General features: G+C 45.6%; 1 protein-coding gene across 3 annotated transcripts; it reads left to right on the plus strand.

Moving 5' to 3' along the window:
• Positions 1-1,301: 1,301 nt before the first annotated feature.
• Positions 1,302-25,244, plus strand: SFXN1 (sideroflexin 1). Of its 3 annotated transcripts, XM_033096391.1 has the most exons (11): positions 1,302-1,444; positions 8,614-8,786; positions 13,613-13,783; positions 14,616-14,714; positions 15,897-15,972; positions 17,190-17,275; positions 18,293-18,420; positions 20,939-20,988; positions 23,713-23,762; positions 24,177-24,224; positions 25,133-25,244. In XM_033096391.1, exons 2-11 carry the CDS (start codon positions 8,623-8,625, stop codon positions 25,227-25,229), a joined length of 969 nt encoding a protein of 322 aa, XP_032952282.1. In that variant the 5' UTR covers positions 1,302-1,444; positions 8,614-8,622; the 3' UTR covers positions 25,230-25,244. The 3 variants fall into 3 exon arrangements, with proteins under 3 accessions (XP_032952282.1, XP_032952284.1, XP_032952283.1); XM_033096392.1 differs by lacking the exon at positions 1,302-1,444 and having other exon boundaries at positions 8,623-8,786; positions 13,633-13,783; XM_033096393.1 differs by lacking the exons at positions 23,713-23,762; positions 24,177-24,224; positions 25,133-25,244 and adding an exon at positions 22,754-23,126.
• The last annotated feature ends 2,355 nt before the right edge of the window (positions 25,245-27,599 follow it).

Raw genomic sequence — 27,599 nt, forward strand, 5'->3', positions numbered from 1 at the left:
TGTATTCTTTGCCAGATCTATGTGTTGAAAATATTTCTTCTCAGTCTGTGAAATGTTTCACTTCTATTATGGTGTCATTAATGAGCATGAATTTTTGAGTTTTAATGAGGCTTAACTTTTCGATCTTTCCTTTATATTTTTCTTTTTGTGTTTATTTCACAATGCCTCCTTATCCCAGGGTCATAAATATACCCTTCTATATTGTCTGCTAAAATTTTGGCAGTTTTGTTTTTCATATTTGGGTCTTGAATCAGTCTGGGGTTAAATGCATATACGGGGACCCACTGCGTATGTGGTATAGAGATTCAGTTTCCCAGTATCACTTAACAAATATCTAACCTTCCCCCTGACCTGGAATGCCAGCTCATAGCAGGTTTCTTTCTATATGTGCAGGGTCCATGTCTCCTATGTCTGGCTGCACTAAGCTATCTGTTGATCTTTACACAAACACACTACCTCTCTGTATTTATAAGTGAGTCACTCTATTTTGCTCTTTTTCTTCAAAATTGTTTTGGCTATTTCTGGCTCGTTATTTTTCCATATACATTTTTCCAGCCACTTTGTCTAGTTACACACACACACACACACACACACACACACACACACTAGAGTTGTCAGAATTTTGTTTGGAATTGCATTATATTTATAGGCTAATTTGGGGAGAATGTACGACTTTAAAAATGGAATCTGCCTATCCATGAGCATGATGTAATTCATCACTTACTTGATTTTATCTGCCTCCGAAATGTACCCAGAGTCCAATAATCCTCGCCACCTCCCCTGTTACAAACCTGGTCCAAGCCACCATGGTCCCTGCCTGCCGGCCTCTGTCTCCAGTCAACCCCTGCGGCCTATTCTCCACACAGCAGCCAGAGTGATGCTTTTCAAGACACAAATCAGGTCGTGGCACGTGTACCACCTAAAACTGCCCTGTCGCACCGGTGGTGGAAAAGCCACACTTTAGGAACACTGGCTTAAATGAATAAATGAGTGGATGAGTGAATGGATACTGAATATGCAAGACCCTAGGAATAAAGAAATTTACGTAAGGGGTAGTCCCTCAGGGAAACCCAAATAGACACCACAGCGTTGGCATGAGCAGAGCCCCACACCCCCGCGGGGATGAACTTGGGAGATCACGATGCACACAGGTTGCTGGGCGAGGAGCCAGAAGCAAAAACGCCGGCATCGGGGATCGCGCCTGGACTCCGGGAAGCCGGGGAGGGCTGCCCGGCGACTCGGGGGCGGGTCCGGGGCCTCCCGCGCGCGCCCGCGGACCGCCCAGCCCGGCCTCGGGGCTCTGCGCGGGGACGCGCTCCGAGGGCGCGCTCCGGGCGGCGGCGGCGCGCGGGACCGCCGTGGCGGGAGAAGCTCTTCCGGTGGCGACAGAGGCGGTGCCAAGTTGGTTCTGCGAGCAGCGGCGCGCGGCAGCCCAGGGGGAGCGGTGAGTCGCGGCTGGCGGGCGCGGACGTGGGGGGTGGGAAACGCGCGGGGAGCCTGGTGGAGGGGCGCGGGCTCGGGCGGGGACGCGCGCCCGCGTGCCGGCTGCAGGGACACCCTGGGTTGCGGAGATCAGAAGTCCCCTCGCCGTGCCCTGGACCCTGGGGGCCTTGCCACCCCGCTGCCTGACAGTTCCGCAACTCCAGCAGCCTGAGCTCCCGCTGAGCTCCCAGTGGGAGGGGGCTCACCCATCCGCGCCCGCACGCGCCCTGCCACGCTGTCCCCCGCGGCCGCGTGACGAAACTCGCCGCAGCGAGGACACCCAAGATGGCTGCCGCGGGGTCAGGCCACCGCACACACGGGCGCGAGCGAATGCTAACGTGACCAGGTGGCACCGACCCCACACCCCTCACGCTCCTGCTAGCTCTTGGCCTCTCCTGGCGCAGAGCAGGGCTGGGGGTCAGAGGCCACGTGGACCAGTCCCAGAACGCGCTGTCTATAACAGTAGCGAAGAGATGGGCAATGGTCCTGGCCCTGGGCGGACCTCGCATTTTTGTGCTCTCCTGCTCTTAACCTCGTGTTACAGGTCTCCAACTTTGCCAGAAGGACACTAACCACATTATCTGCTAAGTGTGTGCAGGTGATTTAGGTGCCTTTACTTCACATTCTTCCAGCCTAGGAGGTACTTGGCATTGCCTTCCTAAACCAGATGAGAAAGCTGGGGTTCAGAGAGGCTGAGTGATCTGCCCAAGGTCACACAGCTGGCCATGTGTAGAGCAAGACTATCAGAGTCTCAGCTTAAGTGTTCCCTCACAGATGCTTTCCCTTGGCTGTGTTGTCTAAAATTGCCCCCTTCATGTACACAACCTTTGTTAGATTTCCCCTCCTTTTCCTTTAATAGCCTGTATTAGCAATTGAAATGGAGAGTGTGTTTACTTGCTTGCTTTATTCCCTCCTTGTGATCTGGCCTGTTTGTCTTGCCCACTCATCTATCCTGTGCACCCAGCATTGCCTGCACCAGGTGGACCCTCACTGAATATTTGTTGAGGGTCTGAAAGAGAAAGCCTAGCTCAGAGTGACTTCAGAGCCTAGGCACTTAGCCACTCCATGGGCAGCTGCTTTCTGAGCCCTCTGGCATTTTGTCTGTGTTTTTCCTCAAAGTCCTGATCTCTCTCCTCTGCCTCGCCTTCTAGATTTTGACTTGGGGGCCTCTCATTTTTCTCTTCCTTTGTCCGCCCCCAGTTTACCGAGCTTCTTCCTTCTGTGTGCCAGGCATTGTAATAATGGGTGCAAGGGGGGTATGCGGATAAGTAAGGGGGCTTTGCAACTCTTACGGTGCTGGTCTCAGACTTGACATATGAAACATACAAGATAAGAGGGAACTCTTTGGGAGCGTGAGAGGAAGTTCCACAAGTTCTGGGATCCCCAGCAAGTCCCTTCGCTCCTCAGGACTGCAGGTGTCTAGCTTTGCAAAAGTGATGGTTTTGGAGAGAAGATCTGTCCATTCCTACCCAGCTCTCTACCGTATATAATTGCTCTAAGTATGTATCCAAAGGTTAGATGGAGTGTGCTGGCTTTTGGGCCCCAGGGGCCTTCAGGAAAGGGACAGCTTCTGTGGTTGCAGTTGTCAGAGGGGCACCTTTATAGCACGGGCTGGCTATAATTCCACGTCAGTGAACTATTTAGAATGCTCTTAATATTCTGTAAAAATCTTCTGAAATCCCATGTGGATGAGTATGGAAAGGTGCCAGCTGGGAGGGGATGTCCCTTCCCCCTCACTTCCGCTAAAGGAAGCGGAGAGGACAGCCAGAGCACAGTGACCTTTAGAGCAGATCCACCGTCCACCCTCTTTGCTCTCTGATGCCTTAGAATGAAATATGACATCTACATCACACAGTGACTGATGCACTTAATTGGAATATAATCACGGGTGGAACCCTTTACTTGGGGTTAAAGGTAAGAAATCAGCAGCAGTAAGTAAAAAAAAGAAAAAAAGGAAAAAAAAAGACTGACTAGGAAAGTTAGCCTAGGAAGTGCCAAGTGAAGTTAGAATATAGAACATACAATCTGTGAGTTGATTCCTTGAAGTGGGTAAATTACTTAATTGAATATGTCTGGCATATTACAGATTGTTAGTATTTCATCATTTTTACAGCTGATGCCACCATCTCAAGTAGAAACCAATAGGATTTTTTGTTTTTTTTAATGGAAGACCTTCACCCCTCCTAAGATGTTGATTAAGAAACCCAAACCCAAAGTTGGTCTTGAGGACTGGACCGTGAATAAGGATCGTGTTGTCACTGGCTGTGGCTGGGAAGGGGGTGGGGGGAGACGGGCAGAAGGCAGTACTTCTCCACATCTTCCTGATTCAGGGACAGGACCCACGTCCCCATACAGACCTAGCCCTGGCACAGAGGAGCGGGTGCAACAGAAAGCCATGCTGAGTGCAGATGCCCTCTGAAAGATCATAATACTTTACACAGGGTTCAACTTTCTGGTCTATCATTTGACCTCCTGGGTGGCGATGCCCAGAAGAAGGAATGCTGTGTGTGGCTCAAAGGCAGACAGAGAAGTGAATTTGCTGTTCAGACTTCCTGAGTTAGCGAGACTGCCTTACAGACACGTCACCTCTGGCCCCCAAGGGTGAGGGGTGTGGAATAAAGTCAGAACCGCCGCTTCCAGCCTATGTCGTCTGGGGCATGGCGTTGATTTCTCTGAGGAACTCTACAAAATAGGGGAAATTTTGTGAAACGCTGAAATGAGGACTGAGCAGTCTAATAACGCATGGCAGACCCAGGGTCTGGCACATAAGGGGTCCTCAGTCATGTCCCCACACGGTGACTTTGACAGCGGGTCACACCTGCCTGGCCCTAACTAAATCACCAGGGCAACCGGACTCCTTAGCTCCAAAACCACAGTGGTTTGAACTGACAAGTATCCAGTGTAATTCCTTAATTATCGTTGTTAATCTTTAGCCCGGATGAAAGGTCTTTGTTATAAGCCTCCTGATGAAGCACATTCCACGCTAACTTGTTTTCTGTGAAATTTGGGACAATTCTGTTTTTCTAGTGGTCAGCGGTTTCTTGGCATGTAGCTAAAAGTTTGAAATAAAGTTTATTTTAGAGAAAAGCTCTTTTTCCTAGACATTTCTGATCGTCTGTTTGGGGGCTGCCCAGCAGCAAAGCTCCTTTATATTCTAACCTCACCCCTCCTACCCCCACCCCCATCCCACCAGGAGCCACTGCCTCCTGGAGACCTGGCCTGTTAGCAATGATCCTACTTTTGTTTGGCCCCTCACAATGACTCTAGGTTCATAAAGCCCGGTGTACACTTCAGCTTGCTGTTCCCTCCACCTCTGCGAGCCAACTCTGATCCCATCTTCCAGATAAGAAAATAGAGACTCAGAGATGGGAGTGACTCACCCAGTGACATGCCAGCAGGGGATTCAGGACTCCAGTCCAGATTGCGGCAGTTACAGTCCAGTCCTTATGCCATAGTCATCAGGGCAGGCGCTCAGGGCACAGGGCCAAGGGCCGGGAGCCCTCAATGGGAACTGGGAGCCTTACAGAAGGAGCAGGTCCGGCAGCCAACGGGAATCGCCATGGAGTCACCTAAATATGTATGTTGCCCCCGCAAGGGCGTACGACTCTTCCCTTAACTAGCAGGGCATTTGGTTACTATTTAGTTATAATTTTTATATTCTTCCAAACATAGCGTTTCCCAAACTTAACTAATCATGGGATAGCCCTGGTAGACTTCTTAAAAATCGGATTCCTAGGCCCCACCTCGGCTCTATTGAATCAGGATTTCTAGGGAGATGCTTTTCTGGTCACAACCACCTCTCTAGGGAGCCGACCTTCTGGAGCGAGACAACTTAGGTTCACGTTCTGGCACCCACTTACTCGAGGCCAGTTAGCTAACCGGCCTTGTAAGGGGACTGTTAGGAGGGATGGATGGGCTCCTACGAGAAGCTCTTAGAATAGTGCTCATTAAACGTTAGTGGTTATTGTCAGGCTGTCTCGTAACTTTGCTGATAAAGACATAGGAACTTGGAGCAGTGGGGTAATGTCTATGCGGTCACAGAGTTGTGGGTAGAGCTGGGATTTGAACTCAGATGTGTTGTCTCCGTTGCACGCCCCTTCCTTCATCACCTCCATCCAAGACTCCGAATTACGGGGCAGGTAGGGAGGTGCGGCGTGGAGCAGGAATTCCAGTTCTGCTAACCAGCTGGTTCCGGAAACTTGTTTGGAAACTAAACAGATCACCATTGCCTGATTGGAGCAGACTGCTAAACAGCCACCAAGGCTTCTGTGTGGTGGGTGGTGGTGCCGGCGGCAAAGGCAGGGGGTGGTCCTCACCCTGGAATGGCTGCACACTGACGGTGTGACGTCTAAACTAAAAGGGAGGCGCTCAAGCCCTCCCAGAATGGCTCATGAAGATTGTGATATAATTTAAATAGTGACTGGGGAAACGTCCCAGCTCACTCACAAGTCTTTTTTTAAAGATTTTATTGGGGAAGGAGAATAGGACTTTATTGGGGAACAGTGTGTACTTCCAGGACTTTTTTCCAAGTCAAGTTGTTGTCCTTTCAGTCTTAGTTGTGGAGGGCGCAGCTCAGCTCCAGGTCCCGTTGCCGTTGCTAGTTGCAGAGGGCGCAGCCCACCATCCCTTGAGGGAGTTGAACCGGCAACCTTGTGGTTGAGAGGATGTGCTCCAACCAACTGAGCCATCCGGGAGCTCAGCGGCAGCTCGGCTCAAGGTGCCGTGTTCAATCTTAGTTGCAGGGGGCAGAGTCCACTGTCCTTTACAGGACTCGAGGAGTTGAACTGGTAACCTTGTGGTTGAGAGCCCACTGGCCCATGTGGGAATCGAACCGGTAGCCTTGGGAGTTAGGAGCACGGAGCTCCAACCGCCTGAGCCACCAGGCCAGCCCCACAAGTCTTAAACCAGTCGGTTAAGCTATCATTTCTAGCTTTTGAGTTAAAATGAGAGACCTTCTACTTTTCCTTTCACTTGAACACTTAGAGGACGTTGTAAGTTATCAATGGATCCAATTTCAGTATTGTTGTGTCTCAGTGAATAGGGAGGCCGGAGGAGAGGGAGAGCGGGGGGCCGGCCAGTCTGCAGAGTCGTCAGCACACACACATTTATTAAGTTTGCAATCCTGTGTGGTTTGTGGTGCCCCGAAATAGTTACTCTAATAATACCGAAGATTACTGATCACAGCTCGGAAGATTACTGATCACAGCTCTTCGTAACAAATACCATAATGAGAAAGTTTGAAATATTGCAAGAATTACCAAAATGTGACACAGAGACACAAAGTGAGCAGATGCTGTTGGAAAAATGGTGCCCCCAGACTTGCTACATGCAAGGTTGCCACAAACCTTCAATTTGTAATAAAAAAATATCCAAGTATCTATACAGAGGTCTGCCTTCCTTAATTATCAGAGAGACCTCCTTCCACCAGTCATTTCCTTCTAGTGTCTCTGACCTGGAATCTCACCGCCTCTTTGGCTCCTGTACACCCCCATTCCATCATTTCTTCAGATCATGGAAACTGAACTTGTTGAAAATCAGAAATCGACCCATATGCTGTGTAAACCATAACGTTCTGCTGTTGACCAGCTGCAATGATTAAACCCATTGGTAACCGAGCAGTAAGCTGCTCTGGGGAAGCTCTTCACTTCGTCCATCTCTGGCTGTGTATTCCTGGCTCTCTTTTGCAGCCTCTCTGAATTTCTGAAGCTGTCTCCGGTCCTGCACAACTGTCAGCATCGGGTAAACGCAGCCGAGAGAACAGCCTCCCCCCTGATGTTTCTGACTCCCTCGGTGGCACCTTCCATTTGCTTCTGGAGTTGTAAAGCTAATGAGCTCGCTTGCACTTTCCTGACCACATTCTTTGGTGTCCTGTACAGTCTGTCCCTTTGAGGTATGGCATTGTTCCTTAACCCTGCCACATCTGCCTGGGAACAGAGATAGCCGGTTCTCTGAAACTTTCCTTTGACCCACTGTGGCTTCACGATCCTTCACGTTGTCCCCAGTAACACTGTGAAGCTGGGCCACAGAACCACTTCCCCGGCCGACCAGGCAGAAATTCCTCGTTGAGAAGCACCTGTTGTAAAACTGTGTTGAAAAGAAGCAGCGGGTCCAAAATGAAATCCCTTGGGCAAAGCCCAGGACACCAGACCAAAACTTGATACCCGACCTAATTGCCGGTTTGACCTTCCCCAGGAATGTAATCCTAACTGGTCAGGCTGGAATTTTCTGGTTAGCACATAGGTCATCTGCTACATAGCCGCCTTTCCATCCCCCAGAGAAGATGAGTTGATCCTTTCTTTCCTCATCCCCGACCCTTCTGCCTATAAATGTCTCTGGCTTTGTACAGCTCCTCGGAGCTGCTCTACCCTTGCCAGATGGGACGCTACTGGATTCATGAATAGTTTAATAAAGCCAATTAGATCTTCACATGTACTCAGCTGACTTGTTACTTAACAACGGGCACCATTCAAGATCATGAAATACTGTCAGAAGTACGAGGTACTTAAGAACACCTCTCTAAAAAGGGGTCTGATCTTTGACCAATTTCAACCTTTGTTGGGGCGTGGCCGGCGGGTCGGGGCAAGTCCGGGACTCCAAGCCGGGGACCGCTGTGCTCTTTCCGCGGACAGCAGTCCGCAAGGGCACCAAATCCCTTCCTTCCCCCCTTCCACCCCAGGGACTTCACTCCCTGCCCATGACGGTGATTTAGTCACTTTCCTGGTAGAAATAAATTGAGTTCGACCGGAACGCAGTGGTTGTTTGACGTTGATTGTTTCACCCAGGACAAAAGTTTCAAACATGAAACCTTATTATTGTTGATATTATTTTTAACTTTTTCTATTTCTGTTTTCTCTAGAGTATTTCTAGGTTTCCAAGAGTAAGGAATGATGAAATACCGTGGACTTATAAAGAGAACTGTGTGGGAAATTATTGAAATTTGGTTAAGATCAATTGAGATTTATGGGCAAAGTTAGCTTTGGATTTAGATCTTTCTGCTACTTACAGCAAAATTGTTTTTGTGAATCGGAATATACATACATCTCTACATGCAGATTAGTGAGACGATAAGGTTTCTAAATGGGTAGCGTCATTGTAAGTCTTAACTGGACCTGTCTTTTGGACCCTCCCTAGCCCAAGACGATGTCTGGAGAACTCCCACTAAACATTGACATCAGAGAACCTCGATGGGATCAAAGCACTTTTGTTGGACGAGCCAATCATTTCTTCACTGTGACTGATCCCAGGAATATCCTATTAACCAACGAACAACTAGAGAATGCAAGAAAAATCGTGCACGATTACAGGTAACATTAGTGATTGTGCTTTTTAGCTTAACCTCAGGGCATTGTGTTAGCCTGTTGTCTCTAAGCCCTCACTTAGCGATTTTACAACTGTTTTTTGCAATGGATTCCTCTTTACAAAAAAAAAAGAACTAGAGAGATGTGTTTTATCTACCATTGCTGACCCTTAACACAGATGTCCAGGGTTCAGAATAACCTGAAAATAAGACAGCCCTTCCTCCAACTCAGACGTACCAACTTGTGAGTTCCTCTTTGCATGGCGCCCTGCCTTCCTCTCCAATACAGTCACCGCCTGCATCCATAGCCACCCCAGCACCTTTCTGTCCGGATGGAGACGGCATCATGCAGAAGGCAAATTGCCAAGAAGGAGGGTAGGCTGATTGCTTATGAGATAAAGCCCCAGTGAATGAACACCAGCAGTGGAGCACAGGCAGGAAGGATGCTAGGGTAGGGTTTGCAGGTTTGGGGTGCTCTCCATCAGATGTGAGAGCCAGGCAGAAGGTAAGAGAAGACAGATACTCCCCAGCTGCGGTCACAGCTTTCTCCATAAAAGACCATGAGAGAACCATTTCAGGCTTTGTGGATCACGAAGGGTTTCTGCAGCATATTCTTCTTATTTTTGGAGGTTTGGGTTTTGTTTTTTTATTAATAATCCTTTAAAAAAGGTTAACACGTAACACATGTAAAAGAGTTATTTGCTGCCACGTAGGTAGTTAGGAGGGAAACCAAGGGCAGTCTATAATCTTTGTTGTCGAACCCTGGGTCTGGCCACATCAACCCTGTGCCAGCAAGCAGGGAGAGGCAGTACCCTGAAACCAGGGCACGATGGAGCCTGAGAGAGAAAGGAAGGATGAGGCAGAGGAAGACAGCAGAAATTCACGAAAGTACATGTTCCGTGAATATGGAACAAAAGCCATAAAAAGAGGAGAGGTTGATAAGAAAAGACAGCTAGAAGAGCTGAAAAGAAGATACCGGGAAGACTGCAAAGAACCGAAACCTGTAAGAGTAAAGTGAAACCCTCGCTGGTCAGTAGTGGTAGATGTGAAACCAGCGACAGTAACCACATGGTGAAAGGGGAGAGATAGACGCGGAGAATAAGCCTGAGACGCTCTCCAAGGAAGGGGATCAGAGGTGGGCAACCGTTTACTGTAAAGGGCCAGAAGGTAAATATATGAGGCTTTGCAGGCCATGCATTCTGTCTCCTTTTGGGTTGCTTTTTTTTTTTTTTTTTTTAATGACCCCTTAAAAGTGTAAAAACCACTGAGTTCACAGACCATTCAGAAACAGACCATGGGCTGTAATTTGTCATCTCCTGATAATATGAGACATGTTAAAAAATTATATGCGAATGTGAAAAAATTATATGAGAATGTGAAAAAAAATATACTATTTTAGGGGAATAGAGAATGGAGAGCAAATTGGTGCTTCTAAAGAAGAAACGGAAACCTGCAAAAGAAGTTATACTGAGTATATAAAAGACAGGAATTCCCCTGAGGAAAAACACACCTACAAATTAAAGAGACTTGCACTTGCTTTTTTTTTTTTCTACAAAGAAACTTTTAAAAATTCCATCAGCATCCAAGAACAGGGGGAAAAGTTATTAAAAAAGAAAAATGTCAAAGAGTTCTCAATCTTTTCATCTGTACACTGAATGCCAGAAGACAGCGAAACAAAGATTTCAGGAGAAAGCACTGTGACCCAGGAATCTATACCAGATTATCTTTATTTACAAAGGCAACGGAAACATATGTAATAGCATCAAAAGTAAGTTTCTAATAAGTCCTTCTTGAGTGATCGGGAGATATAGCAAAATTGAGTTCAAAAATAAGAAACCCATAATATGTGGAGGTTCCTCAAACAATTAAAAATAGAACTACCATGTGATTCAGAAATTCTGCTTCTGGGTATTTACCCCAAAGAATTGAAAACATGGTCTTACACAGGTATTTGTACACCCTTACTCATAGCGCCATTATTCACTATAGCCGAAAGGTAGAAGCAACCCAAGGGTTCATGGACCAATGAAGATGAATGGATAAGCGAAATGTGGTCTCTACATATAATAGAACACATATAATAGACATATAATAGAACACTATTCAGCCTTGAAAAGGAAGGAAATTCATCACAATAGATGCCTGCCACAATGTGGATGAACCCTGAAAACTATGCTAAGTGAGTAAGCCAGTCACAAAAGGACAAATACTGTACGATTCCACTTATACGAGGTCCCTAGAGTAGAGAAATCCATAGAGACAGAAAACAGAATTGTGGTTGCCAGGGGCTGGGGGAGGAGAGAATGAGGAGTTACTGTTGAGTGAGTGGTTTCCATTTGGGGAAGATGAGAAGGTTCTGGAGGTGGCAGTGGTGATGGCGGCACAGCCGTGTGAATGACTTAATGCCACGGAACTGGACACTTAAAAATGGTTAAAACGGTAAATTTTGTATTATCCAGATTTTACCACAAGTTAAAAAATAAAAAATAAGAAAGCCATAATGTACACAGACTAGGGATGAATATTGAAACCTGTTCAAGTAGAAATATTTGGTGCATTTCTAGTTATAAAACATTGTGTAGGCGTAAAGAAAACTAAAGAGCAACACAAAATAATTAAAAAGAAAAATAGCAACCGCTGCTTGTGCCAGTACTGCTTTAAGCACTTTAAATGGAGAGAGGTAAGTGCATGGACTGGAGGACCCAATCATTGTAAAATGTTATCTCTTCCCAAATTGATAAGTAGATTGAATGTAGTCATCTAAATCTCCACAGAGATTTTTGTAGAAATTGCCAAGCTAAATCTAAGATGTATATGGGAATAGAAGAGAGCTGGACTATTCAAAACAATTTGGAAAAAAGAACAAGTTGAAGGACTCACAGTACCTGATTTCAAGACTTACTAGAAAGCTCTAGAAATCAAGATAGTATAGCATTGGTGTAAGGATTGACATAGATCAATGGGACAGAATAGAGAATCCTGAAATAGACTCGAACATATATAGTCAGTTGATTTTATATAAAGGTGCCAAAGTAATTCAATGGACAAAGGATATCCTGTTCAATGAATTGTTCTGGAAAAAATTGGACCTTCATATAAAAAATGAATATCAATCCTTATCTCAGACCATAGACAAAATTTAACTTGAAATGAATGCTAGACCTAAATATACAAACTAACACTACAAAACTTCTACAAGAAAACAGGAGAAAATCTTTATGATTTTGGCATAGGCAAAGATTTCTTAGGTAGGACCTAAGCATGAACAATCAAGTCGCCACCGTGGTTTAGAAAACAAAAATGACTGGAAGACTGGAAGAAAATATTTTCAAAACCGTATCTACTCAAGTATTTATGTCCAGAAGATGTAAGAGAACTCTCAATTCCCACCCAATCTTTTTAAATGATCAAAAGACTTGAGTAGATTGACGGCACTTTACCAAAGAAAATACTGGAACAGCAAATAAGCACATGGAAAGGTGCTCAGCATCAGTAGTTGCTAAGGAAATGCAAATGAAAGCCACATGAGATAGCACTTCCTACCTGTTCGCATAGCTGAAAAGAGAACTGAGCAGTAACGGAGGTTCATTCCTGGAATGGAATGCGACACAGCGATTAACCAGCTACTGATACAGCAACAAAGACGACTCTCAAAGTGTTGCCTCTCAAACTGTTACGTGACGTGGAGGTAGCCATGAGGTTCTGCTCACCGTATGACTGCATGTGCCTGACATTCTCAGAAGGGCACTGTCGTGCTAGAAAGCAGTACACAGGGTGCCCGGAAGTGGAATGACTCCCAAGGCGCCTGAGGGAATCACTGGGGAGAGGAAAATATTCTATAACATGACTCTGGGGATGGTTACACCACGGTGTCCATTTTTTCAAAATTCACCAAATTGTACACTTACTGGCTTTTATTGTATTTACATTATACCGTAATAAAGCATATTTAATTGTTTGTTAATGTTATGGGAGCGTAGGAGAAAAGGACATGTGTCCTAATTCATCTGCATCCCTGATAATCTAAATGACAAAAGTACACTTGGAAGAGAGCAATGGCCCATCTCACAAATTATCAATGCCGAGATCCAAAATAAAATACCAGCGCATCAAATCCAACCTTATGTTAAAACATGAATGAGTAGCATTTGTTCTAAGAATACAAAGGTGATGTGATTTTAGGACATCTGTCAATGTAATTTATCACATCAAAGCAGAAAAGCCACATCCTGATAGGTGCCCAAAGGAAGGCAAAATTATACATCTATTTCTCAGAAAATAATTAGTCAGTTAGGAGTAATGTAAAGGCTTGAATGATTCTAATTAATGAATTTCTGTATTTTCTACATTTCTAGACATGAGTATCTGTTTCTTTGATAAGGAGAAAAAAGAATGAGACTTTCTATTCATTACCTGAGTTCTTAAACTATTGATATAAAAATGAATTAATATTCCTGATTGCCACAGTTTTTGCTTAATTGGTTAAAAATATTTTAGCGTTTGCCAAGTTCAAAAGACATTTTTAAATATGTCATTTAAAACAAGGACTGTTTCAAAGTTGACTACTTCCCTATTCTACAAGGTAAGTTTTTGTTGTTCCAAATTATAGGTAATTTGAGGTATGTGGTTTTGAAGTGTTCATTTGAAGTGTCGTTGTCCTTTGCATTATTGGCATTTCACAGACTCTATGTGAGAGCCAGACTTGCCACTCTGTCCGGGCACAGTTGTTTTAGGTAAGTGTGAACTAGAAAACCTTCCCGCTACCTGTCTCTAGAGCGCTGGTGAGGTATTTGAAATGAGCAATTGTTGTGTTATTTGTTGTTGTTTTCCTAGACAAGGAATTGTTCCTCCAGGTCTTACAGAAAATGAGTTGTGGAGAGCGAAGTACGTGTACGACTCAGCTTTTCACCCCGACACTGGTGAGAAGATGATTTTGATAGGAAGAATGTCAGCTCAGGTCCCCATGAACATGACCATCACGGGTTGCATGATGACATTTTACAGGTAAGCTATGGAACTGTCGCAACACTTGGTCTTGTACTACAGAAGCTTAGAGTAGACTTCTGTGTACAAATAATAGGACTGAAATAAAGGTGACTGACTCCACGTTGGGTTCCATTCCGTATAGATGTGAGTCTCCGGGGCTGTTGTACCTTTTCCCTCTGCTGAAGGGTTCTCTTTATTGTTTAAAAGAAGGTTGAACTTTCCCTCCATCTTAGGCCCAAAAGAAAATGAGATGGAGAAGGAACATAATCAGAGTAAGCAGATTCCCTTTGTAATCCATTCGTATAATAGAGGTGTCAGTCTAGGTGGGAGGAGGTGGAGGTGACAGAGACATTTAGGTTACACGTGACATTAGGAGAGACCAGAACTACTCAGCCTACAAGTGGCTTCATTTCCCCCTAAGAAATGGGACCCGACATTTATTAAGTGTCTACTCAGTGCCAAGCTCTCTACAAATTTAAGGTAAAACTTAAGTAAGTTGACTCCATCCTGACCATTGCCCAACGAGCTTGGTGTCACCCACATCTAATGAACGAAGACACTGAGAAGCAGGGAGGACAGAAACCTGCCCAGCCACCTAGGTCCTGAGCCTTTAAGGCCCAGCATCCCTGTCTCCAGCCTTTCTCCTCCCCAGTTAACTGCTGTCCACACTTTCTGCCCCGCACAGCGGCTGGGCCACACGCGATGGCGGGTGTGTGACCATAGCGGGTGTGTGACCATGGAGGTGTGATGATGGCGGGTGTGTGACTATGGCAGGTGTGTGACGATGGCGGGCGTGTGACCGTGGCGGGTGTGTGACTACGGTGGGTATGTGATGGTCGCTGTCTTTCAGGACCACGCCGGCGGTGGTGTTCTGGCAGTGGGTTAACCAGTCCTTCAATGCCGTGGTCAATTACACCAACAGAAGTGGAGACGCTCCCCTCACTGTCAAGTAAGATGAGGACGTAGCCGCCCTCGGTACTTCTCCAGGGTTCATTCAACTCAGTGGTGATGCTCTCCTTGTTAAAAAAGTGTATTTGTGCAAATTGTTTATATTACTGAGAATATTAGGGAGCGTATTTGCCAGGAGTGGTCCTTTCCTTTCTATCAAGACAACTGTTTTGTCCAGCCTGCCTTCTTAGACATTACTCACGCTGTTCGTGGCTCTGGTAGGAAGATGGGTCTTCCACGCCCTCGGCCTCAGACCCTTGCAGAACACACAGCAGCAGCTCAGGGCTGGCCGGTCATAGTGACAAGCTGTACCCCCATCTGCCCTGCGTGTGCAAACAGATACCAACGTCGAAAGTAGTGGCGTCAACAGTGTGATCTCTGCAGAGGTCGAGGGGACTTTTATATCTGATTTGTCTTGAAAATAGGTCATCTTTGGAGCCAAAAAGCAAGGGGATGGGTTTTTAATTTTTCGGAAAAAAATTTTTAGATAGATCCAAGCGATGAGCTAACCAAAACTTTGAGCGTAACTTGGCTAACGCTTCAGTGTTTTCTTTTTTGTTTTATCACTTTAAATTGCTGTTGACAGGCCATATTCTCCTACTGTCATCATACGGAACCAAGGTGTGAAGTCTGCAGCCAGCGTTGTTTAGCACCTTCCTTTCATTCACTCCTTGTATTAAAATTTATTTTCAAATAAGAGAGAATTGCTTGGACCTAGTTGTATTTCGAAGATGAGACTTTCAGAATTTTTATACTGTGAGATATCATTTTAGGAACGGCAGCATTGCATTTTTACTTTTAGTATGTATGTTAATACTTTGAAAAGTAGTTTTCTTTTATTTAAGAAAATGTGCCCCAAACGTTTAGCCTCTTATGTATTTTCCCACACTTGTCACTTCTGCATTCTCAGCTCCCTTCCTTCCCCACCCCACCCCGACTGGTACCTATTCCACATATGTGTTGGCTTGTTTGGGTTGTAGTTAGGTTCTATGTGAAGAATCGCATTACGGGTCGACTTGCCTTCTCCCTAGATTTCGCTACTTGTAGAGTGATAAGGAAGGTTGTTCTGTGGACTCTTCGTTCTTAATCACAGCCTTTCACATTTCTCCCTCATTTCTTATAAAAAGTAATGGAGTGTTCTGACATACAACCTTATTACACGTACTGTTCTTTTTCTTTTCAGTGAACTGGGAACAGCTTATGTGTCAGCAACAACTGGTGCTGTGGCGACAGCTCTGGGACTCAATGCACTAACGAAGGTACAGGTTTTTATTTCCATAGCAAAGCTTTTGAATTTGTTCTCACCTGCCTGGCTCTGAGTCGCTCTGTTATTTCTCAACACAGTTCAAGTGCTCAGACTTTCTTACTATGGTTGTTCTCATTGGCTGCATTTTTTTTTTTTAAATACTTGTAGTACCTTTTTTTTAAAAAAAGATTTTATTGGGGAAGGGGAACAGGACTTTATTGGGGAACAGTGTGTACTTCCAGGCCTTTTTTCCAAGTCAAGTTGTTGTCCTTCCAATCTTAGTTGTGGAGGGCGCAGCTCAGCTCCAGGTCCAGTTGCCGTTGCTAGTTGCAGGGGGCGCAGCCCACCATCCCTTGCGGGACTCGAGGAATTGAACTGGCAACCTTGTGGTTGAGAGCCCGCTGGCCCATGTGGGAATCGAACCGGCAGCCTTCGGAGTTAGGAGTACGGAGCTCCAACTGCCTGAGCCACCGGGCCGGCCCTTGGCTTCATTTTAATTATATCTTCCGATAAGCTTGGGAAGGGACGTCACCTATAACATCTGCCACGCCCCTGGTCTGTGCCTGACACTGTGGTTTTTTTCTTTTTTTAATTTTATTAAATTTAGTGGAGTGACATGGATTAATAAAATTATGTTTCAAGTGTACAATTCTATAATACATCATCTGTATATTGCATTGTGTTCACCACCCAAAGTCAAATCTTGTGTCACCATATGTGACCCCCCCCCAGAACTCCCCCTCCCCGCCCCCAGCTTTATCCTTTTCTACCATCTTCCCTCCCTGCTTTCCCTCTGGTAACCACCATATTGTTGTCTGTGTCTATGAGTTTTTGTTTGTTTGTTGCTTTCAGTTTTATATCCCACGCATGAGTACAGTCATATTTTAAGGGCTAAATTAAGTGCTAAATGCTTACCCACCGAAACAGCCCCCCAGAGACTGTGTGTGGCAGAGGCCTCAGGCCACACCTCTGAAGAGGGGGAGGAGCCAGGCTTTGGGATTCCAGAGGCGCTGCCCATCAGCCACACCAAGCTGCCAAAGTCTCACTGTCCCAGTGAGACAGACGCCCAGGCGGGAGATACAAAATACCACCAGGAAACAGGCTTTGAAAGTACTCCCGGCCTGAGTTTCTATGCAGATAGGACTTTGCAGTGTTCAAGAAGAAAGAAGTGCTCCCATGCAGGAATACAGGAAAAAGTAAGATGATGTTTTGGAATCCTCTCTTCCGCAGCACGTCTCGCCGCTCATAGGCCGTTTTGTTCCCTTTGCTGCCGTAGCCGCTGCTAACTGCATTAACATCCCGCTGATGAGGCAAAGGTAAGGTCGCGTGAGCTTTCAGACAGGACTCGGGCTCGACAGCAGTCGGAAGTCTCTTGTAAGAACCAGCTCTGCTGAAACGTTTACTTACTCTGACATTTACAGATGAGATTGGATGAGATCTGGGGTCTGCTTAGAATAATCCGGAGTGGGGTGAGGACGGATCCACTGACGACACCAGCTTCCCACCGAGTTGCTCATTGCTGATGAGAACATGGGGGTCCGAACTCTTTCTACTTCTGCATAACGAAAAGTTTAAGAGCATACAGCTCAAACTTAGATTTAGCTGTGCCAGGGTGGGGCGAAGGTCTACGCACAGACAGTGCATCCTTTGAAACAAGTCCTTTTTTTCCCCCCAGAATTTTCTTTTTCAGTTTAAAATAACATTAATCTATGTCTTTGGAAGTATTTTTTAGAACTGGCAAAAATTAAAGGAGAAGAAAGAACGAGAGAAAGCATTTTGGAGTGGATAGCGAAACACAGGATGACGCTAGGCGTTATAATGGTGGCATTAGTAACCGTAGTTACCAAGTATCCAGTGTGGCCATGTGCTGGTGACACCTGTGTCACTACCATGTGCTGGCGACGCCTGTGTCACTACCATGTGCTGGCGACGCCTGTGTCACTACCATGTGCTGGCGACGCCTGTGTCAGTATCAGCTTATTCGTGACGCTGTGTATCATACCTGTCTCTCATTTGAAAGGCTACCCAAATTTGCACATAGGCACAAAAATTACCCTTATCTCTTAGGTTAACACACTTACCCTTTGAGGCATATTTTTATTAAAAAGGCTACTCCCCCCCCTTTTTTTTTTACAAGGTTTACTGTGTTATTTTGCTTTTGTGCTTATCACACAAGGATTAAACATGTTCAAGACATTTAAAAATAGACTTGTTTTGTGCCAAAATGACACCTGAGTCGGTGCTGGGCTAAGTGGAGACTTGACTGACAGATCGTACTCTTTCTAGCCATTGCATGAAAGCAGCTGTGAACTGTCATGTGTTTTGCTCTCTAGGGAACTCAAAGTTGGCATTCCTGTCACAGACGAGAACGGGAACCGCTTGGGCGAGTCGGCACATGCCGCGAGACAAGCCATCACACAGGTGGTCGTCTCCCGGATCCTCATGGCAGCCCCCGGCATGGGTTAGTAGAGCTTCGTTTTCCATTCATTTAGTCAACAAATACAGATCGAACAAGCATTTATGCGTCAGTGAACCCCAAAAACGCTTCCCTTGGTGGAACTGGCTTTCTGAAGGGGGAAGCAGAGAATAAACTAAAGAAATATATATACTGTGTGAGATGGTGATAAGGGCGAAGGGAAAAATAGGATCGGAGGTCTTGGGGTGGACGCAGCCTGGATGGCGAGGGAAGATTGGGCAGAGGTGAGGGAGACAGCCAAGTGGGTATCAGGGTCAAATGTTCCGGGCAGACGGAACAGCAGGAGCTTCCAGGGGAGCTGGAAGCACCCAGGAGGCAGGTGCAGCTGGAGGAGAGGGAGGTGGGAACAGTGGGATGCAATGAGCGAGGCCCCAGAGGACAGCACGTGGATGGCCCCGGGGCGTTTGAAGCCCAGGGTAGGAAGCCATGGAGGGTGTTGAGCAGGGGGTGGCATCATGCAGGCAAGCTCGACTGAAGCGGGGACAGAATGACGGTTGGAGACTGGTCAGGAAGCTGTCCCAGTACTCCAGCAAGAGATGGTGGCGGGCGGGACTCAGAAAGTGACAGAGAGGTAAGGAGAACTGAAGGGAAAGAATGTGATCTTTATGAATCTTGAAAGGAAACTTCCAAGAGTTCTTGAGTAGGAATAATTTCAACTGAAGATTTATTTGTATCAGCTGGAGCCCCTTGGAACACGGACCAAGCTGGGTTCTTCCAGCAGCTATGAAGATGTGTGCAGAGCTACTAGTCAGTCGTCCACAGGTCTTAGAGTCAACGTGACCAAAAGCAGAAAAGCCATGTATTTTATTTCTTTTAGAATCTCTGGTCTACTCCTAAAGCTTTATAGAGCGACCCTCAGCCTACGGAAGGTTCCCAGACTTACTCAGAAACCAGAGGGCCTGGGATACATACATAGTGCTCTTTGCAGAAACAAAACAGAAATGACTAGGCTACATTTCAGCATCTAACCTAAATGCAAACAGCACCTGGCTATTAACTCAGCTCCCAAAGGAAGCATGTTTAATCAACTGCTGTCAAGTTTCCCCACCAATGTTTTTTGCTGACTTTAAATTCCGCTTGACCCTGGGAATGCACATCAGCAGACAAGCAGAGTGGGCAGCAGGAGCTGGAGGAAGGTACACGAGGGAAAGCTTTGGGGAGCATCACAGGTAGACCTCAGAGAGTGGCGGATTCGGCTCCAGACCGACACAATAAAGCGAATGGCAATAAAGCGAGGCACATGCATTTTGGGGGTTCCCAGTGCACATTAGGATTATGTTTACACGAGAGTCCATTAGCGTGCAATAGCATTAAGTCTGAAAAAAACAAAACAAAACAACGCACATACCTTAATTAAAAATACATTATTGCTAAAAAATGCGAACCATCACCTGAGCCTCCAGCGAGCCGTAAACCTTTTGCTGGTGGAAGGTCTTACCTTCAGTTTGTGAAAAACTATCTGCGAAGAGCAGTAAAACGGGGTGTGCCTGGATGTTCGCATCCCAGCTAACTGGGATGATCTGAATTGACCACCGCTAACTGATTTAACAAAGGAGCCCTCAGTGCCCTCGTGAGACAGTGGGCTGGGGTATGCTGGAAACTAGACATGAAATGTAGGCTGAGCCCCCTGAGTCTGGGACCGGCACGCTGTCACTCATCTGCTGGAGGCTGGGGAGCCCCCTCCCAAAACACCTGCTGAACCCAGAGTTCCAGATTCGCCACAGTCAAGGTTGCCAGTCCTGCCTCTACCCTGGGTTTGTTCTTTCCCATTTTGAAATACGAGCTCCTGCCCTTGGAGTTCAGCCAGCCCAACAAGTCTGTTTCCAGATTTTTTCTAATATTCTAAGTATTTTAAACATTATCTAGTCCACAGAGAAGAAACAATCTTCCTAGTCCAGTGAGATCTATGAAGGTAATTGACACACTGCAGTAGTTGACATGACAGTTTAGTCTGATAAAAATTGAGTAAATGAACTAATGCTATCCAACGTTTTACGGGCATTATTGCATCTAAGCATCGCAGCCTGTTGGTGCATTTCTCCCCATTTCATAGATGAGAAAAACAGAAAACTGAGGCTCAGAGAAGTGAAGTGACTTGTCCAGGATCACCCAGCGAGCAAGTGGTCTGCCTGACTGAAGGCAGGAGCCTTTATTCTACACGGAGGGGCCCCTGGGGCAGGCTGGATTTATCTTACGATACAGGAGGCAAAGGTTCCTGATGTCAGTGCTGTTGGATATTTAAAGTGAAAAGTTAAATCTCTTCAAGATTTTAGAATTTTCTGGCTGGCAAAGAACATTACATTATTTTTCAAAAATCTAGAGAATGGAACAGTGGATTGTTTTCAATACAAAGTATTTCAAGAAATTATTACAAACAGTTTCACTCTGCCAGTGAGAAAATAGCCTAAAAGTGATATAAGCCTTTTGTCAAATTGTTGGTGGGGTGGAAGAGCTAAAAATAGACATGATACAAAGATGTAAATGGGTCTGTCTTTACTTCCAGCCATCCCGCCGTTTATCATGAACACGTTGGAAAAGAAAGCCTTTCTAAAGGTAAGCAAGCCCCAGTTCTGTTTGTCATTGTTTCCATGCTTTCCGTTCCTTTTCAGACTTCCAGCTATACAGAATATTTCCTACGTAAACAGTGCGTAAAGACACGGAGGGCCAGGGGCACATGGGCGCTTCTGTCAATAGAAGGATGTTTCCAGGAACATTTTACGTCTCATCTCAGACATTTGAAAAAGCTCTCGTAAATGAAGACCCCTGTCTCTTGGGAGGTTATAAATGAATTATACACTTCATCTTAGTGGGTGAGTGAATGCCGAGCTAGGCAGCAGAGAACACGACGAGATGGTGTGCCTTTGGAGTGATATGTTTACGAGTCCATCCCCCGCCTACCCATCGGACACGGAAAACATAATCTGAAGTGGTAGCTTCACGGAGCACTGTATCGAGAGCCCGGGTTTAGTTTTCTTTGGAGATCGTATCTAATAATGTATTAATCTATCAGCTGCCTCCCATCAGGGTCTGAAACTAACCAAGAAATCTCAGTGCGCCTCATACAGTCTTTTTGTAGCTTCACGATTGAATGCCACAGTGCTCTGCTTCTCCTTACTTTCCAATTCTTACGAGTAGAAGACGGTGGGACAGGGTGACCTATTTGGCTCATGCTATGTGGAAAGGGACCCCATTAAATCTGCAAGGAATGGGTCAGGCTCCCCACTGGAGGAGCAGATGTGTTGGGGTGAATTATTCTGGGTCTTAGAAACAGATCTGTACCATTGGGGGTGGAGGGGCCCTACACAGCTCTGAAGAAAGGACACAGTTCCCAGACCGAACACTCCCTGAACGATTTCAGGGATTGGGAGAATTCTGAAGGTCCCACGGGAATGTTCATTGACCTGTGTACGCCCTGGGCGCCCCAGATGGAAAGCCATGGTCCACACCACGGGAACACTTCTTACACTTTGACTGTAACTACGTCCTTAGGAAACAAGCCAAGAAAGTGCTATGAAGAAACAGTCATGGTGAGCGCCTCCTCTGACCGACTTATGGTGGCTGTTACCCATTGGGGCACCGACCCCGTGTGAGGGCAAGGGGACCCTCACTGCAGCACCCACTCTCATATTCCATCCTGGAAGCACTGGGCATATGGAAGAATGATATTCCCTGAGCTTCTTCCTCTAGCAGCCTTACATGTTGATATGAAATGTGACGTAGTGGCGCTGTAGTGATTGAGCGTTCCCAGGGGAAGTCCAGTCCCCTGACCCCCTAGAAGCTGTGTCATCAAAAGCCCTTCGAAGTTCTGTTTCAGAAGTAGGGGTGAATTAGGCAGGATGGGGTTCCCGAGAAGGAGTCGGAAGAAGGGGTGACGCGCAGGTTGGGTTTCACGGGCGAAGTCAGAATCCTCCGGGATCCCGGTCGTTATCAACAGCCTTTCCATCAGGACCGTCCGCCTTTAATTGGTACCTGTTCTTTGAGAATTTAGGCAGCTGCCCCCTGAGATAACAGGTTAGCCAGGTGCTGCACAGTCCATCGGAAATGACTCTCTTGGGCTCACAAGGGCCTGAGGTCATCCTTCACAAGATCTCATTCAGTCCTTAGCTTGTCTTCCCGTCACCCAGACACGCGCAGATGTCACCTGTCTGGGAAGCGTGAGGGGGAGGATTTGCCAGCTCATGAAAATCCTTCATCATCAGACAGCCAATTGCCCAAGATCCTGGATTTCCTTTTCCTGCTGTTCTGTGAGGGGCGGGGCTGCCCGCGTCAGCTCCGTGGGTCTGTCCCCTCCTGACGACATCTCTCCCTTCCTCTCTAGCCCACGCCTCTCCCTGCACGTTAACCTGTGGGATGTACCCTTTCACCAGAGGAGTCTTCTCGGGGACCAGGGTACGCCGCGCACGCGGGCTTCTGGGATCGCTCTTCTCATAGCTTGCGTTGACTCTTAACTACGTTGGCTGATCTCATTCCAACCAGTTCACAACTTGGTTGCAGCTATTTCTGTGGCCTTGTTTCTATAACCATACATCTCATTGCTCTCTATATTGTGTATTCTGGAAACTAAAAATCTAACTACTTATTCTGCAAAAGACCAACCAACTCATTCGTTCCCATTAAAAAAAAAATAACAGGCAAAACCGTTTTATGCCAGTTTTAACTATACTGACAGTAACTAAAACCAAGGATGCAAAGGTGTGGGGAAGGGGTGGGGGGGCCGGGTGCTGGGTTTCTGCTCCGTGCCAGGCATTTCCTCGGTGCGTCAGGGATGTTACCTGGGGTATGCCCACCCACATGCTTTTAGGGAGCTGTGCTGATCACTCGGCATACACGGAAACCAAAGCTTGGAGAAGCTGGGCTCTGCCTGCCCTTCCCCCACAGTGGGGAACCACCCGGAAGGGCGGACACCTGAGAGCAGGTTTGCCTGTCTCCCAACCTTGGCTCCAGGTTCTAGAGCCTCCCAGCCAAGAGATAAACTGGAACTAAACGATAGCAATTTCTCCACCTCCCGTACCAAGCCAAGCATCACTGAGATCATATGTGCAAGGGGGAAATGAGAAGCCATTGGTCCCTGCACGTGCATGTACTGACAGATCCAGGGGGGCTGCAGGAAGTCAGGACAGACACGCTTCTTGCAGTGTGTCCGCCCCCCAGATTTCACTAATCACATTCCATCTGGATCTTGTAATGCGGAGAGCTTCCTTCCAGTTAATCAGCAGAAGAAACGGTCTCCAAGAGCTTTTATGAAAAGTATTCAAAATAATTTATTTCTCAACACAGAGGTTCCCATGGATGAGCGCACCTATCCAAGTTGGCTTGGTTGGCTTCTGGTGAGTAGAATTCCTTTGATACCATTAATTTATTTTTTATAGATAAATGTGCAGCGTATGAAAGGGGAGCGGTGGGGTGGATCAGATGGGTCAGTTTTGAAAATGAGACCATCCCAGCACACCTGGAGCTTACAGTCAATAATTAGCTAGAAGTAAATTGTCTTTAAAGAAGCCTCCTTTTGGGGCTCTTTGCAGGATCCTTTTTAAATTCCTGTTATCGCTTTGATTTAAAAAAAAAATTATTTTGGCAATCCCTGGTATAATAAAAATGATACAAACAGGGCATATTTTTGTGAGACGATATAATGCTCGAAAGAAAGAAGGGGGATTGTTAGAAAAGTATAATAGAAAAAGCATCTGAAAAGTTGACTATTTCAAAATGATCTGATTTGTCTTTTCTCTCTGTTTTTTAAGTTTGGTATTTGCTACACCTCTGTGTTGCGCTCTTTTTCCTCAGAAAAGGTATGTATTTGTCATTCCTTGGAATGATTAGGAGTTTTAATCCTAAAAACCAGACGCAGGGGCTGTTCCCCCACTTCATTTGTAGAAAAGTTGAGACTCAGAAACATTAAGAAAGCCAAAGTCTCCAAAGAGCTAGAGGCAGAACTCTGTTTCATTTCAGAACTCTCTTTACGCAGCTTTCTTCTACCCACTACCTTTACATTTGAAAATGCTTTATTCTTTTGTAAGTCAGGTTAACTCTAGTGTAAATTTGCTTTTATCAAAATTTAAATATGGTTCACCGCCATCCAATCCATTGGTGAATGCATCCATAATACAGACATATTAAAATTTAAGTTCCATCCGCAGGGACAGCAATTATATGCACTTAGCTTCGGTGGCTGGTGTATTTGTTTCCTTCTTCCTACTTAGTTTTCTGCCTTAAAAGCCTTATTGTGCATTTTCATCCTAACCTGCCCGTGAATCCTGCTTTTGATGTAAGAACTGGATTGATAGGCATTAAATCAGCTTTGTATAAATCTCGGTCTTCAGCTGCCCCCTGGTCTCACATCAAGGGGTGTTCTGTTGATTTGCTTTCGTGTTAAGTGTTACTAGGCTTCTGCCTAGTGACGCCCTTCATGGGCCAACAGGTCCCAAACGTCCATTGTCTAACGCCCTCGGCCCTCAAAGGAGGTTTTGGATAAAGTGTTCTGTTCTAGAATGAAGTTTATCAGGTCCCGCCAACTCCACCTTTTACCCATCCTTCCACTTCTGTCTTGGACCCCCACCATTCTTAAACAGGGACTTAAGCCTTATGGAGTGGGAACCTTCCATCACCTTGATGCTTGTTGCCAAGCCCCCCTTGGGGAGAGCAGAGCCTAGTTCCCACCTCTGCCCGTGGAATAACTGTCCCTTCTCCCTTCTCCCAGCTCCATGTCTGTGACAAGCTTGGAGCCTGAGTTGCAAGCCGAGATCCGCGAGACCCATCCTGAATTACGACGTGTGTACTTCAACAAGGGACTGTAATGTAGGGGACTGCCCCACCAACCTCAAACCCGGGGTCGCCTTGGTGAGGAAAATCCTGTTCCACGTGGTTCTCCCAATTACAGAAACCTCTGAAAGATCCACATTAGCCTTTTAGAGTCAGGCTGCTGCGTCTGGCACAGGTACCTGACACCTGTTGGCTCCCTCACATTTGAATCATGGTATAATTGACAGAAATAGCCTTCCTGTAGCTTTTACAGTAATTGTTTTCTCAAAGACAATATCCCAGCCCTCACCTAGAGTTTTAAAAAGCACTGCTAGGCAGAGAGTAGATGTTCAGAATATGCTTGATAAATACTGATTATCAGTCAGTGAAAAGGAAATCCGGTTAAAATAGTGCCTGTTTATCCTACCGTTATTTCAAATCAAGGAGCTCTCAGTAGTGATTTGGCCAAGCACAACAACTCTAAGGCTAAACTGTAAAAAATGACCCATAAATATTAAACGTAGTTTGCCTCCAGTTTGAGCAGTGGGCAACGCAAAGTGGACGATGAATTCTGGGGATTTGTAGTTCATTAAGACCTGACGACCGTCCCTGCTCTCAGCAACTCTGTGCCCTGGTATTGCTGGTGGAGTTCTTTGGTTGACTTTGAAATTTATTCTGATTCAGATTCTTAGGAAGATGTTATATTTACTGACTTCACATTCCATTATTTACATCAAATAATCAAATAATTGAAATGTACAAGTGTCAAGTTCTAGAAGGATATTCAATGCTGGTGCTGTACGACTGGGTTGAATCTGGTTCATTGGGGTATTTTTTAGAAGTGAAAGCAGTTTTAGCTACCTACACAACTTTTTTCGACGTCTTGATAGATCTCTTTGGCTTTCGGAAAGATGCAGAAACAATGTGTATGTGAATCAGTGACTAAATGAATTTTACTTGAATGCTGTATATTACATTCCACCCCGTTTGAAAATTAGGAATCCATGGACCACTGTTTACATTGCCTGTAATAGTTTCACATTTAATATATTTAATGTAACAGATTATGTTTCAAGTCTGTAGATGTTCAGAGGCGTGTGCAAGGCGGTTGTAGACCACTCAAGTCCACTGTAATCCAGAGACTTGTACGTGAAAAAATGTAGAAACAAGTTTTGGCAGATTTTTTCCTGACCATGTGACCAGACTGAATTTCCTCATAAAGAAAAACTGGTGTGGCTTGTGTGTGTGTGTTTCTCTTTTCTCTGAAAGGATTGATGGGTCTGAAGCTTTGGGCCACTCCGAGCCTTCCTTTATGACACCAAAATTTTCCCATTTAGATTTCCTGTCTCAAACCGTTTGAAGCAAAATAACTTCCCCATGATGCATTCTGGCCTCGGATGTGTTTTGTTGCCATAGACACTTCTCTCTAAAAAGTGATAAAAGCCTGAAATTCGAGACAGATCTCTATGGGGTGTTTAAAAGGTGCTTTTAACAAGGAAACCAGAGCATTTGGGGCCCACCCCATATGCCCCAAGAATTTCAGAATTCTCACCCCAGTTCCTTGATAGCTCCATGTCAGAATCTTCACCTTCACTGAAAAATTAATGAGTGTTGGAAGATTGACGAACTAACAAATTTTTATGTGCCAGGAAGCTATGGCCAAAGCATTGTGTAAAAGGGGCAGTGGACATGGAGATGTGTCTTTTGAAACATTATTTGTGGAAGCTTCCGACTCTTGATGCTTTTATAAAGAAATTTTAACTATGATTTCATCGTGGTTGATAAAAAGGAACAAATGAACCAATCTTTGCTGATCTCTTAGAAATACCTTTTCTAGAGAAAAGTTCACATGAAGTGCAATAAGCTTGTAAAGGTAAATAGTTATTCATAGTTCTACTGACACGATATAATGAATTATGACTGTACGTATTTACTGACTGGCAGTTGTTTTTTTTTCAGTATTAGCTCTGTCTTGCCAGTGTTGGAATCAGTGTGCTATTTCAATTCACCTGGATGAAATGTTAAATAAACTCAGAATGAAAATAAATTCTCTCTTTTATTTGTATGTAAAGGATAATGCAGTTTTTATGATACAGTCGAATGGTACCTTCCATTCAAACTTCGTAACTAGGGTACCATTTGTATCTGCGAATGGAGAGGTATTTCTGTGTTATGCCTTGAGCCGGAACTGTATTTCTAGTTTTGGCTCCCAGTCTTCCACCTTCGGAAACACCCATCGGCACAGGCAGCCGCCCACCCCAGCCCCACACAGTATAATTCCAGGAACATTAATTATGAGCACGTGGCGGGGTGGGGGTGGGGGGGTTATGCTGCTTTCGGGCCCTGGTGACAAACATCGTGGTACCTGGTGCTGAGGGAAATTTGCTTTTATATCGTTTGTCAGATTCTCCCGGGGAACCAGCATT

Source organism: Rhinolophus ferrumequinum, chromosome 24, assembly GCF_004115265.2.
Source record: "Rhinolophus ferrumequinum isolate MPI-CBG mRhiFer1 chromosome 24, mRhiFer1_v1.p, whole genome shotgun sequence".
NCBI classification, from domain to species: Eukaryota; Metazoa; Chordata; class Mammalia; order Chiroptera; family Rhinolophidae; genus Rhinolophus; species Rhinolophus ferrumequinum.

Bases quoted from the DNA above. Each gene is read 5' to 3' on its own strand.
- SFXN1 (XM_033096391.1), top strand. From the start codon at position 8,623: ATGTCTGGAGAACTCCCACTAAACATTGACATCAGAGAACCTCGATGG. The intron at 14,715-15,896 runs GTAAGATGAGGA...TTTTCTTTTCAG, and splicing joins GACGCTCCCCTCACTGTCAA to TGAACTGGGAACAGCTTATG. The intron at 18,421-20,938 runs GTTAGTAGAGCT...CTTTACTTCCAG, and splicing joins CATGGCAGCCCCCGGCATGG to CCATCCCGCCGTTTATCATG.